General features: G+C 33.6%; 1 protein-coding gene across 4 annotated transcripts in view; it reads right to left on the bottom strand.

Moving 5' to 3' along the window:
• The window catches only part of C6 (complement C6), a 79,297-nt gene that overhangs the window by 33,928 nt on the left and 30,345 nt on the right, over positions 1–15,024 (bottom strand). For all 4 annotated transcript variants that reach the window (XM_015490475.2, XM_048814026.1, XM_048814027.1 and 1 more), the window contains 3 exons: positions 12,362–12,500; positions 9,567–9,767; positions 4,590–4,830 (listed from right to left, as the gene is read on the bottom strand). In XM_015490475.2, coding sequence (XP_015345961.1) covers positions 4,590–4,830; positions 9,567–9,767; positions 12,362–12,500 — 581 coding nt within the window. The remainder of the gene's footprint in view (positions 1–4,589; positions 4,831–9,566; positions 9,768–12,361; positions 12,501–15,024) is intronic.

The raw sequence follows: 15,024 nt of genomic DNA, 5'->3' as shown, positions 1-15,024 counted from the left end.
TTCCTGCATCTCCTGCTGCAGCACTGACCCTAGGAAGCATCTATGAGAACACTGTAGCCCACCCCATAGGGTTGTGTTAGCTTCTCCCTGTTTCTATTCACTGTTGCCCAGGACCTTAAAGCCTATCTTTTCTTCTGCACATGACCATTGAGTAGCCCTGAAAATCAAGAGATTTAGACATGCTCTGTTCTGAACCCCACTATAAGGCCTGCTTTCTGGGTCACAGCTGATTCCATGAGACCTAAGCGTATTTCACCTGTACATGACCTAAAATGTAAATGCCAAACATCTCTCCTTCCCTGAACACTCATTTTCATCTTCTATGCGTCCTCTCCAGGACTCAGCTTTTCACTCTTTCCTACCTCCCAACATTTCTTATTTTAATCTCAGAAATTCTGACTCCCTGAACTCTGAACTCTTCATCTCCTCCCTGGCTCTCCTGAATTCCATCCTGTTTCCCTGTGGTCTCTGCGGGAGATCGACACTGCCTTATTTCCACCCCTTTAGTTGTGGGATCTGGGATTGACATCTCCCTCGTTTCTTAAAGTTGCTTTTACTGGATGACTTTTTACAATCTTTTAAGTCTTGTAAAATCCTTGATGCTCTAAGGCTTGGGTTATACGGTACCTTTAATTCTCATTGTTTTTGTCCTTTTCCAAACTCCCAGTCCTCATCCATTGAATATTTTGCCATCTGAATCACTCCCATGGCAATGTCTGTGGTCATTCTCAGTGACCTCAATACCACGTATGAGTAGAATACAGTGCAAGGAAACAGATTGAGCACATTTATATACCTAGTGGTTCCTACCTATCTGGGCTAATTTGAAGGGAATCCATGATTGAGTTCCTGCATCTCCTGCTGCAACACTGACCCTAGGAAGCATCCATGAGAACACTGTAGCCCACCTCATAGGGTTGTGTTAGCTTCTCCCTGTTTCTGCTCACTGTTGCCCAGGACCTTAAAGCCTGTCTTTTTCTTAAAACAGCTCTCCACTCTTCCTGACTCACTGCCAGAAATATCAAAATTAGAATCCAGCTTTTTTATTTAGTTGAAAGTTGCCTTACAAAAAACAAGTTCATGAGAGTTATCACTGTTAACTATCAGATTTTAAGCACCTTAAAGCAACATATTTTTTTTTCAAATACTGATATTTAGGGTTGTAGGTTATAATAAACAGGGAAGAGCACTTTTAAAGATTGAGGCACCAGTTGGGCATGATGGGAAATGCAAACCTGAAGGCACAGATCTCTGAGAAATAAGGCTGGGTATTGTGAATTAGATCTGCTTTCTACACAGGTCTTTTCTTTTTTGACAGTTTGACATATTTGAAGAGATGTGTTACTAGTTGGGAGTAAAAACTTATTAGCTTGGAGCCCCCATGTTTACCTGGCCTGTTCAATGCTAGCAAAAAAGATGACTATTTGAAGCTGGCTAAATAAATACAGTTCCCTTTTCTTGGTGGTAGCACTGTTTTATAAGTGGATCAGCAAAATCCTTGGGACATGCTAGGAATTTAGTTTCATAACACACAGTTCCTTTCTTTAGGTTTTTATTATTTATAAGTGAAAATTAAATTTTATATGTCCAGTTAATTAACTATGACACACACAAAAAAACTATAAACTCAATTTTATTTCCTGAGGGCTATCTGTGAATCCCAAAGAAGCCAAAGTCTGAGTCTTTCTTATGGCATTGAAAACAGAATCATTAAGATATTAGGTCTTTCTGCAATCTGTATATGGGGTAAAAATGGGAGCTCATAACCCACTTGAATCAAAGTGTGAAATATGATATATCAAGAACTATGTAATGTTTTGAACAGCCAACAATAAAAAATAAAAAAAAAAGATATTAGGTCTTTATCAATAAATTTCTGCACAAGCTTTTTCTTCCCCATCATATGTCCTGTCCTTGATGCCTGGCCTCTATCTACTAACTAACCAAGGAGCTTCCAATATCCAAATTTCACACCTAAGTGTCCCTCTGCTGCAACACAGGGATCAGTATTTCTATCAGGTCCTCAGGTACTCTAAGTCAATAGGGTTAGTCAAAATATCATCCTAATACATAGTAGTGTGAATACTTTTTCACCTCAAATTCAGAGCAGAAGATGACTTCCCAACAAAAGTTTTAAATTACCATTTTGTATGATACTTTAATTGCTTAATGTTTTCACTGTGTTTCTGAAATTCTTTTCACCTTGCACACTGAAGAAATGTCAACTTTTATTCAAGGTTTTAACATGACTATGGGACACTGAATAATAAAGGGATAAATCAAGGAATGAAAACAAAAAGCAATTTTATTTTATTTCATTCAAGTTTCAAGTAACTTTCTCAAAGGCAAAGAGTGTAATGCTCATTGAATATAGTATAACAGAAACTAATTCTATACTCTAGTTTCATATTATGTCTAGGTAAAGGGTGAAGAAATAGGAAGAGAGAAAAGAGAGAAGACCAGAATATATGTCGCAGAAGCAAGCAAGCCCACCCATTGTTTAATTCCATTTTATTGAACTTTGTTTCTATTTGAATGTGCTTCATTTTAACTACAATTAAAATTGCACAGCCACATTATTATTGTGACTTAGAAACATCTATGTACGTATAGGTATAATATGTCTATTTACTGAACATAAGAATATTCAGAATCTAAGAATATTGAATATAATGTTGTAAAGTATATTAAATATATACACATACATATTCTGTTCATATGCACACTATAAGTAATATATATAGTGTGAATTTATGTATAGCATGTGTCTATGCATATCTGGTGTGTACATGGGTATATAAATATGTATGAGCATTAATTTCAGTGACTCAATGCACCTCAAACTCTCTCTTTCCTTCATCATGTATGTCTAATAGTCAATCTCTATTTACAGAGAAAGAGAGGGAAGGTGAGAGTGTTTTAGCTGTAAAGTTTAGCCTATCAGTCTTCACCTATTGAAACATTAGGTGGTTGATTAGAGATCTACACAGTTCTTTAACTGACCTGATCTCTAAGGTTTTAAAGGCTTTGCTTTGAATATGTGAGTATACTCATCAAATAGGAAATTATTGTCTGGGCTCCACAGCATCTAAAAGGCGCTAGGATTTGCCCCAGACTTTTTTGCTCAGGATTAGCATTGATACTCTAGCAGTGGCTGAAGACATCAAATTCATTATGTAAGCTTGGCTACAGCAGAATGAATAAAGAAATGGAACTCGAGGGGCAGACAGTATAATAGTTAAATAAAATAATATTATAATAATAATATAATAGTTAAATAAACTTAGCATGAATAGTTTGGATTTTAGTAAACATGTCAGATAAAAATTTATTAAAACCTTCTTATTAAAAATCCTTCTGAAAGATATTTTTCCCAGTATTTTTCTTAGGAAATAGATTATGAAGTACCTTAAGATTTGGAGGGACTCAGGGAAGCCATATGAAACATTAGTAGTTGCCACAGTGAGATATAAGAACAGAGGGACTAAAATTGTATTGACCCAAGGGCTAGCCTGTTACTGTACTTTAAAATAAATTTCTGGTTTTTTTTTTTTTGATAAAAGTTTAATGATGAATAATTTTGATTTATTTAGGGGAATTGATGAGTTCAGTTCTGGCTATCATAGTTTTCCAATTTTATTCTTTTTTTTTTTTAAAGAAAACCTTTTTTTCTTTAGTTGTCAATGGACCTTTATTTTTTTTTTTTTAATTTTTATATGTGGTACATGACAATTGAACCTAGCGCCTCACACATGCTAGGCAAGCACTCCACCACTGAGCCACGATCCCAGGCCCCCAGTTTTGTTCTTAAGAGAAACATGATAGTCATCACAAGGACCCTTGGTCATTTCACACAGGAGCTAGAAAAAAATAATAATCCAAAAGAACTTAAACTATAATGATAATTAATATTGACAATTTCAGATAATATTTAAGAAAGAGGCGTGGTTTATGTTGTTATTTTATATGCAAGCACAAAAATGTCTGCTCCAAACCTCAAGACATGAAGTTGTAACCTTTCCTCAAATAAAATAACTTTAAATTTGGTTTCATGTTCTATCATTAGTAGTATGTACGGGCCTGTAGTAACTCAGTCCCTTTTCAGTTTCCTTATTGTTCTTCCACTTTATGCCCTTGACTTTTACTTAAAATCATTAAAAATAAATGATTGCTATTGAATTTGCTATAAATGTTGCTCTAGATAATTATCTGCAATAAAAATGCTATAAGTAAATTATCTTCAGAGTGGAGTTACAGGACAACCTTTGTTTTCCTTGTGGTACTGGAAAACCTCTCCCTTTTATTTATCTTCTGCTGTGTAGCTTATGATGCTTTGAGATGTCAGAAAATTCAGAGACAAATACAATGCCCAATCACAGAGACTAGGCATACTTATTTTTTGGTACAATTCTCTATTTTTAATTTATCTGAGTATGAACTTTTTATTGTTCTTCATATCATTCTGGAAATAAAGCAGGTCTAAATAAAGTCAAAGAAGAATTATTCAAACAGCAGAGTAGGAGAAAAAAATGGATTGCATGCCATCCTACCACTTTAAAAAGGGGAGGGGGCAGCTGAGGGAAACATACCTGAGTTCTTCAGCTCTTCACGGCTAAACTGGTAGAGGAGGTCATACACACCTCCCAGGGAGCCGGAGGAGAAGTAGTGTGTCCCAAAGTTCTCAAATATCTGGCTGTATAGAGCAGAGTTGTATTCTAAAGGCAGATGGTTAAGGGCTTTCAAAAAGACGTCAGAAAGCTGCAGATCCTCTGCTTTCATTGTGAAGTTTAAGACCTTTATCACTTTATGGATCCTAACAAAACTAGAATCCTAAATGAAATTTAAAAAAGTTAAGAAATAAAAATAAAAGGAAGATCAAAGGTAATTAAAGCTTTTAAGTGCCATTAATTTATCATTAAGCTTGTTTCCTACCACAATATGAAAACAATTTTAACTCTATTGCATATTCTCTCATACACAATTATAATTTTCATTTTATGTTCCAGTACCTTTTCCTGAGATGTTCAGAGCACTAAACAGATGAGATTATCTCAATAATGGGAACTGTGTGACTGAGGCCTATGTTCTGTACCAAAAAAGAAATGATCAATCTTTCTCTCTTGATTGCCCACCATGGCTGCATCCCCACTGAGTTTTTATTTAGAATGCCTTACTAATGCAAACAATTGAAAAATGATTGTGTAAAGATTCAAGTGGAGTTTGGCAAAGTGTAGCTTCATCACTAACTGGAAAAAGCATTTAAATTTTCTAAACTTTTGTTGTCCAGTGACAAGATGAGGGCAGTGCCCCAAGGAATACTTTACACTTCCTTTCAATGATAAAATGCTGTGATTCCAAATGATTTAGGGGTGAATTTGAAACAAATTTTTTTTTATATTCTGTATCCTCCACCCATAGGCAAAAATAGATGTGGATTTTTGTTTGTTTCATCCTTTCTTTTTTTGTTAGGTTAATTAGGATTAGATGGTTGTTATAACACTTAAAATCTCATTTCTTGCCAGGTACGGTGGGGCATGCTTGTAATCCTAGGGACTCCTGACTCCTGAGGACTCCAGGAGGATTACAATTTAGAAACCAGCCTCAGCAATGTAGCAAGTTCCCAAAGCAACTTAGCCTCACCTTGTCTCAAAATAAATAAAAAGAATTGGGGATGTGGCTCAGTGGTTAAGCACTCCTGGGTTCAATCCCCGGTAATAAATAAATAAATAAATAAATAAATAAATAAATAAAATCTCTTTTCTTTATATTGTCCTAAATGGCCATTGAGGCCTATGAGAATACTCACATATACTAGCTTATTTAAAAAAATAGATACTTTATTTGGTCTTTCAATTATAACACATTGTAATGTTTGAATAATAGTAACAGAATGAATGACCATATTTTAACAAAAGAACTATAACTGGTAATTATTAAGCAGCCATCTTTCTGTATACTATAATTATGGCACCAAATGACTGTGAAAGCAAAAGAAAGAAAATCACAAGGATCAAAAGACTCAGGGTTCATTTTCCTCTCTTTGATTTTTCCTTTCTCCTTCTTACCTTTTTGCCTTCCATTAATTTATTTTTCAGCCATCAAACACTATGGATGTAGAAGGCACAAGGTAACCAAAGATTGTGCCCTTGTGGAGCTCACATTTTAGTAAGTACCCATTAATTCTATTTTTAACTTTAACACTTGAATTTTGTGATAGAACCATAGTTTTCGACAGTTAGAGGGGCTTTTGCTTTTAGAGAGAAGTATATAATCTCCCTGGGTATCTGAAATGCCTGTTATGGGAGGTTCAATATTTCCATTTTTTAAAAAAATGGAATGATAGAAAATACAAATTAAACTTAGCACAAGCACAGGCATACTATTCTTCTCACCAATATGGGATAGCTGGAACTGGCTATTTTAGACTAAAGAATACTATTATGGCAGTTTATTAAAAACATGCATTTAATCATTTGTGAGATCTTACTGCATTTTAGTCATATCTATGTAGTTTCAATTTTGTAAATCAGAAAAGCCCTAGATCTTACAGAGCTGATTGTTATTTTTTTTTAATAGATTCTTTGCTCACCTCCCCCCGGCAAAAATGTCATTGGTTTCATCCAATAAAATAAAGCATTAAGATCAAATGAAGGGCTTGGATTAAATTTCAAGTGCGTGGCATGCTGATTTCACTGCTTGAAGATGGAGAGGAGTTGCAGTAGCATTTTCATCTAGACTAAGATTTCCTTATTCTAGTCAGATCTAATTGAAGATAGCAGTCATGATTTTGGGTGACAATTTTGTAAGACAAAATTGTTGAATGACAGTAGTTTCATATGTTCTGACTTGATACTGCAAATGACCCTGCATGTTTCTGCTTGGGAGAAAATTCTTAGGGATCAAAAAATGCCTGTTTATATACAAATGAGGGTTTTACACCTGTTCTTTAGAATGTTTAAAACATTTATAAACCAACTCAGTGAACATGTCTTAATGTCAGGACTGATACCTACATCTGTGTCTCTTTTGCATCTCCATTTCCCTCCCATTTTTGGATCTACTTGTAGGTAGTTACTTTGAGTCCTGAATGCTGTATCAGAGATTTAAAAAAAGAAAAGACAAAGGACCAGACATGTGCAGCCTCAGATATTCCAAATCAGTAGATTAAAAGAAGCTCATAGAGATGTGTATTTCCACTTCCTGGTGATACTGGCACTCACTTGTCTTACTAATAAGTTTAGCTAAATTTGGAGGAAGTATATAACCATAGTCCATTTGAAACTAAAGGAACAATATGTTATTAATGGAATCTATTTTATTCTCATTTTCTACATGCCTATCACCAGGGCTGTATTCTTTCCACAGTTTGTTAAAATTAAGAATAAATAAATGAATGATTATCAAATATATTGAAATGTAATGTAATGTATAAGAACAATGGATAAAAGTCAGAATAACTGAGTTCAGTTCCCAACTCTGACATTTACTGACTGCCAAGATCACTGAAAGTCAGTTAGCTTCTTTTTGGGGGTGGTGCTTTTTCTAGGGATTGAACCCAGGGCGTGACACATGTTAAACATACATTCTACCACTGAGCTACACCCCTAGGCACACAGCGTCTTTACTGAAGTGCACTGTCTTCCACAAGTAGGTATTTAATAAGTGTTTATTGAATTAAAAATAAATACATATACTTCAACTTATTCTTCTACCAAAATGTAATATGATATCTATTCTGATTACCTCTTAGGGTTTCTTTGAAGATAAATGGAATGCTTAGGAAAATTATCTGTGAGGTGATATAAGGTCCCATTTTGATATAAGTAGATAAATGTGTCAATGATAAAGTATGAGGGACTCTATGGTAAAGGTAGCAGGAGCCATATAATGGTCCCTCCAGTTGCTGGTCTTATTGGCTCCAGTGTTAGTACCTGTCCTTTTCCCTCCTCACTACCAGGTTCTAAAATTCAAAGCTCACTCTCCTAATTCATCTCTTGGGAAAAAACAAATGCTACTCAGAATGGTGGTTGTAGTGGAGAATGACACTATTTTAAAAGACCTTTGCAAATGTATGAAAATTCCTAACAGAAACCTGTTTCCTATAAAATTTAAGAGTTGCAGGATATACTTAAGAGATTTCACATGCCATAATGGAGAAAGTGAAATAGATGAAGTAAGATTAACAAAGATTTCCTTATACATTGAAAGTATTTTGTAAGAAGCTTTTGGCAAGGAAAATAGGAAAAATCTAATACGTAGACATACCCTAAATTCTAAGTGTAAAAAATAAATTCTCATAAATTTCCAGACAGTGAAAATAACAACAAAAAATCAGCTTTTCATATTATTTTCCTATACAACAATGGAAATCAGAAGACCATGGAATATCATCTACTGTCAAGAGAAGAGAACTATGATACAACCAGTGTATTCTGTATCTTCATTGCTCAGGGAAAAGGCAAATAATTTTAGATATATAAGGACTTAGGAAATAAACCTCACGTGTATCCTATTTGAGGAAAACACTAAAAAAATGGCAACTGAATGAGAATAGAGATCTCAGGAAAGAGAAGATGAGAGTAAAGGAAATGGTGGCACATACATAGATACATATATTATATATTACACAAATATAAAATATAGATTATTGTTAGGCACATTGCATTATATGAGAAATCTTTATAAACGAACCAGAATTAAACACAAACTAATACACATAATATTTAAAAAAATACAAAACAATCTCTAGGAACAGCTTAGAATGTGAAGGTTTTAACTACTTCAATAAAGCTATGGTATTGGAAGCCTATGAATAAGAAAGCAAATGTACCCTCAAGAAAAGAGTTAGGGGGCTGGGGTTGTAGCTTAGCAGTAGAGCCCTTGCCTAGCACATGCTAGGTGCTGGGTTAGGTCCTAGGCACTGCATAAAAATATAAGCAAATAATATAGTAAAAACATACTTTAAAAAAGGGTGGGGTCAGTACCCCAGAACTTAAAAGTACAGTAGAAGTTCTAAAATGACCAACAGGACAAATGGGAATATATAAAAATTTGAAAAAACAGAAAAAGTAAGAAAACTAAAATATATACACTGTGTTCAAACACAGTGAGATGAAAAAAAATTAAAAATGGAAAGAGTATGATCAAATGTTTCAGCGAGTACACTAATGTACCTTAGCTGAATTTCCCTAATAAAGGCTTGAGATTTTTATGTTCTACAAAAAGACAAAGTTTTCTTACATGTGATTTATAAGAAACACATCTATAATGACATAATGAAGAAAATAGAAAACAAAAACACAATCAAATGTTAAAAGGAAGCATTCATCTATCTATCTATCTATCTATCTATCTATCTATCTATCATCTATCTATCATAGATAGATATATCTTCTGTAACTTTTAAAGTGGTATTTACAAAGCAAAACAAAAAGGACATCTATTGAGGTGTGTGTTAGAAATTCAACTGTTAGGATATATAAACTCTCCCCTTTTTGCACCTGATTACTTTCATTGGTGTTAATTTTTCAAGAAAGAATGAACAGATAAGAAAAGATTTGTATTACCTTTGCTTTGGAGGCCTGAATGGCTTGTTTGAAGCCTGAGTTATGTTGGACATTTTTACTTTTTTGTGAGGAATAAAAAATTGGTACATAAAAAGAATTCTCCTTTGCCCCTGATGATAAGGCTTGTTGTTTTTCATTTTTTTCAAAATCAATTAAATCCCTGTAGAAATCTGTCTTCAGGTCATCTTCTTCAGTTTGTACCTGAGAAATGATCCATATGAAGTAAAGTATAACATGGGAAATGTTAAAGCTGCTTGTGAATATCAAATGCAATGATCACTCATTCATTTGTGCATTCAACGTGCATTCGTTGAAGACTCATAGAGGGCAAGGAATAATGTTAGTGCTTACACTCAGGGAGTAATCATTTAGTTAGGGAGAGTGATAACCACAAACACTTAATGCAATGTGGTATGTGTTGTGCTGCCAATCAGATTCCACAGATAAATATAAGATCTAGAGGAGCAATATTTCCTGAAACGGTGCCTAAACTGGGACTTCATGATAAACAATGAAGGCTAGTTTTAGTCTGTGCCTTTGATTCAGTGTTCAGTGTAACTTAAGGTACCTTTCAGAAAAATAATAACTAGCAAAAGTGGGGAGAGATTCTGTCTGATCCTGCTTTCATTCTACCTGTGTGCTCTTTGCTTTATTGAGATCTTGAACTTCAGTACTCCACTGGCCATGTTTCTGAAATGGAAGACTGTTGATCAATTGGTTCTGCCCGGTGGGTGATTAATAGTATTACTTGGTTTGAAGTAGGAGTAAGAGGAAAAAAATACCTGGTGGGACCCACTTGAGCTAAGGGTAGAAAAGTGAATTTCTCAAGAAGAAGTAAAACTATTATGATTATGCAGGTATGAAGAGATAATAGATGAATTTCTAAAATTTCAAAATTGAAGAGTACTTCTTAATGTTAAATATACTTGTCTGATTTGCAATGGAAAAATCTTGTTTTGAAATACTTAATATTAAGTAAGAGGCACTGAGAGATAAACCACTTGTCACCATTAAATAACTTGCAAAATTAGTTAAGACAAAATAACACAGCTGCAAAAGAGTATAGTTACCAGTAAAATATAGTCAAGAGTTCAGTGTGACTTTCAGATATTGTAGTGTATGCTAATTCACATTTAAAGTGTTCACAAAGTAAAGCTCTTAGTTAATAACATAGAAATGAAATTATTTTATTTAAATATGTCATTGCTTACATTTTCTTAATATCTCTTTAAAAAACTCAGATTACAAATTTTTGGTTTTACAAATTGCTCTCAAGAAGAAAATATATGACACACCAAAGAAAAAGATGTTAGTGTGTCAACAGGGAGCACTGGGCATCTTGAACAAAAGCTCAGAGAAAATCTGACTGTATGTATTATGGTGGGGCAGGAGGGTCTACACATGAGCAGTAGTGAAAAATTAGACTGGGACATTGGAGCCAAATTTTGTATGCCCTCCAAAAGTATTTGGATTTTATTCTAAAGGCAAGAATTTGTATATTATAATATTATGAGTTCTTAATAAATATGAAGTAAATGAGTAAAATATTCAGAGTGCCCATCTTTTACAAAGATTGTGTTGCAAAGATATTGAGGAGGAAAATTAACAGAAGTTATTGATCAAACAGATGTGGGGAAGAGAAGAAGGAACAGACAGTGTAGATGATGGGTATGCTACTTTGTAAAGGGAATAGAGAAATCCAGGGCCACTTTTGAAAGGAGGTGCAAGAAATAGCAGGTAGGTGCATTAAAAAAAATGTTGTATTTTGAAAGTGAGCTTATGAGCTGGTTGTTTAGGAACTAGAAAGATTCTTCCAGTAGAGTAACATTATATATAAATGTTTACTTTTTATCTCTGTCTGCAAATCCTGTTGAATATAATGCATCTTAATAGTAGTATCATTCGTCTTCCCAGATGTATTTAAATATGACAGTAGAGCCCCACACCTTCCCAAAATTCATTTATGTATATTAGATGATTTTAAATTGAGTGTATCAAATTTAAAAATGCCTATATTTACATGTATAAGAAGGTCTCTTTAAAGGAAGGGTTGAATGACTGCTTGGTGAACGCATACTGTCAAAAACTATAGTTGGATCTTTTGAAACTTTCTCCACTATGTCACATTTATATGCATGGATTTCACAATTAAAATCATGTATTTTCTGTCTCACTTAACACAAGTTAAGTAGTTTGCTCACCTTAGCATAAAAAGTATGGAGCATTTACATGTGAAGCACTGGGGTAGATTCTGAGAACAGGCAGTTGCAACAGGCAGTAGCTCATTGCTACTTTGAAAAACAAGCAAAAACAACCAAACCAACTAATACAATAGAAAGGAAGGTAAGCAGAATTAGTTTATCATACTTGGATTACTCCTGATTTTTCTTGGGTTCCCAACACTTTCTTATGTCTAAATGTCATTGTTATAGAAGAAAACTAGCTATGATATGAGAAAATTCGGAATAAATTGAGCCTTTTATCTATGTGAGATATGCTAGAGGTCTATGTTTATTGGAGAAAAGATGAATTTTAATCAGGGAAACATGGACTTGGCCCTCTAATCCACTTCTTTCTATAGTTCTTTTAAATTTAGATGTCTTAGGTTATTTTCATCTGTAAGTTTACCATAACACTAACCTCATTGGGTTATGGAACAATTAAATACACACACATAATAGGCAATTTAAAATTGTTCACTACCTTTCTATTCTGTTCATTTCTCACTAATTTTTCATTATAATTTTAGTTTATAATCATGGTGGTGGAGCTGCCACCATGATAGACTAGCATACCTTAAAGTTGACACTTTCCAGATTGGCCGGAACACGGTATGGATTACTTGCTCTACTGCTTTTGACAGTCTTACATATTCCTCCAGTGAAAGAGTTATCGAGGACTTCTCCTCTGGGCTCTCCTGCCAGAAAATGAAACCTAGAAACAAAGTAATTTTCAAAAATTCAATAGATGTAAACCAATCTTTAAAATTTACCTTGGATATATGAAAGAAATTTCTTTTCCTGAACAATTTTGACTCATGACAAATGACTGGAAGAAAAACCCATTTTTTTCTAATCCATGGTGAAGCATCCAACGAGGGATAAAAGCCCAAACTCTGTCCCATGACTAAATAAAATTCTCTTTTTTCTAGATTTTCAATATAAAATAAAAACTGAATTCATAATTTTTTTATGCCTTAAAAAGCCAGTGCAAACTTTGTAATTAGACTATAAAATAATGAGTATCACTTGGGGCCACTCCCTTAAGTACACTACAATAAAGGAATTCTTATAGAGAGGTAGTAATGAGATAGTAATATCAACATGGTAATGAAATTAGAATAAATTATTATTATTATCAATTGCTCATTATAATATTTAAGATTTATTTAACAAATGCTTATAGTAATTGCTTTGCAAATATTAACTCATTTAATATGTATTATAACCATATGATATACATATACATATACGATTATTACAATCATTTTACAGATGAAGAATTGAGGCACAAAGAGGTTAATTAACTCAGCACAAATTTAAGAAGTTTAACTCAATCACACATTTAAGAAGTTCTTTTTGGTAGATGAAAAACTTCTTCAAGATGCTACTAATTTTCATAGAGATTGTAATATGCATTCTGTAAATAAATAGTTTTTGTCAAAAAGTTTAGTAATGTTGTATTATGTAGTGATAAATATATCTTCTGTCATGCCAAAGCCTTTAAAAATATGAATTTTCTGTTTTCAAATACATTTGATGAGATAACCTTGTATTCCACAGAGCATATAACATAGTTAGAGAATACCTTTGGGAAATTCCATGTAGCAGAGGAATATTCCTCCTGGCCTCCCTCCTTCCTGATCCATAGGTACACCTGTCTGTTCTGGTGGTGGTGGGGTACTTGAGAGGACTCAAGAAGGTCATCTACCACCTACATGTCTATTTATTTTGTACATCTATAGTAGTAACTCAAAAGGCAAAATGAAACTAACAGATTTCACCCCTCTCAGAGGCTGCAATATTATCTTCCATAACTACCTTACAGAGGTGAGAAAAGACAGACTCACCTGGTTGGGAAGACATCAAGAAGTTAGGTCACTAGGTGAGACTTTTGTGATCTTCTATTACACATTTGGATTCAAAGTAAAAAATTCAATCAATTATTTAGACACTTATTCTAACCAACTAATAGCACTATTCTACCCAAGAAATTCAGGGATAATTTTTGAAGTTGTAAAATAATGTTAAAAATAAATTATTGGGGCTGGGGTTGTGGCTCAGTGGTAGAGCGCTTGCCTGGCATTCATGAAGCATTGGGTTCGATCCTCAGCACCACATAAAACAAATAAAGATATTGTATCCACCCAAAAACTAAAAAAAATAAATATAAAAATAAATAAATAAATAATTAATTGGCTGATAAAAGTGCTTGTGAATTCTCAACTAATATAATCACATTGATGTAAACACACACACACACACACACACAAAGAATTTAAAGTTCTTAAAATAAAAACTACAATGAGATGTCATTTTAATCTAGTTCTAATGGCGATTATAAAAAAAGACAAAAATAACAAATGCTGGCAAGGCTATAGAGAAAGGAGAACTCATATATGTTGTTCATGGGAATGTACATTAGCACAACCACTATGAAAAACAATATGGAGGTTCCTGAAAAAACTAGAAATAGAACTATCACATCATAAATCAATCCCATTGTGGAGCATATATTTAAAGGAATTGAAATAGTGTGTCAAAGAAATACTGCAGTCACATGTTTATTGGAGTCCCATTCATAATAGCAAATATATAGAATCAACTCATGTGTCTACTGACCGATGAATGAACAAAGAAAATATGGTACATTTGCACAAGGGAATATTATTCAGCCACAAGAGTAAAATTCTGTCATTTGCAGAAACATGGGTGGAACTGGAGGCTATTATGTTAAGCAAAATAAGCAGGCACAGAAAGGCAAATGCCACGTGTTCTAATTTGTATGGGGATTGCTAAAGTTGATGTCAAAGAAGGAGAAACTAGAATAGCTGTCACCAGAGCCTAGGAGGACAGAGGGATGGAGAAAGGATGGTTAATGAGTCCAGGAGTATGGTGGTATAGAAGAAATAGCTTTTAATGTTCTATAACACAATATGGTAACTATGGTTCGCAACAACTAATTGAATATTTCAAAATAGTAGAGAAGATTTTGAGTGTTCCTAGCCTAAAAAAATGTTATATGTCTGAGATGATAGACAGGCCAATTACCCAGATCTGATTAATACACAGTGTATGTGTGTACTGAAATTCCACAATAAACATCATAAATAAGCAGAATTACTATTCAAAATATTGAATATTAAAAAAATCAAATATATTTCTATATAATAGTGATGAACATGCCAATAATAAAATTAAGAAAAAAAATCTATTTATAATAGTATCTAAAAGAAATA

This window comes from Marmota marmota, unplaced genomic scaffold (genome assembly GCF_001458135.2).
Source record: "Marmota marmota marmota unplaced genomic scaffold, marMar, whole genome shotgun sequence".
NCBI lineage: Eukaryota > Metazoa > Chordata > Mammalia > Rodentia > Sciuridae > Marmota > Marmota marmota.
Note: the sequence above shows the minus strand (reverse complement) of the source record. Positions and strands in the feature narration are given on the sequence as shown.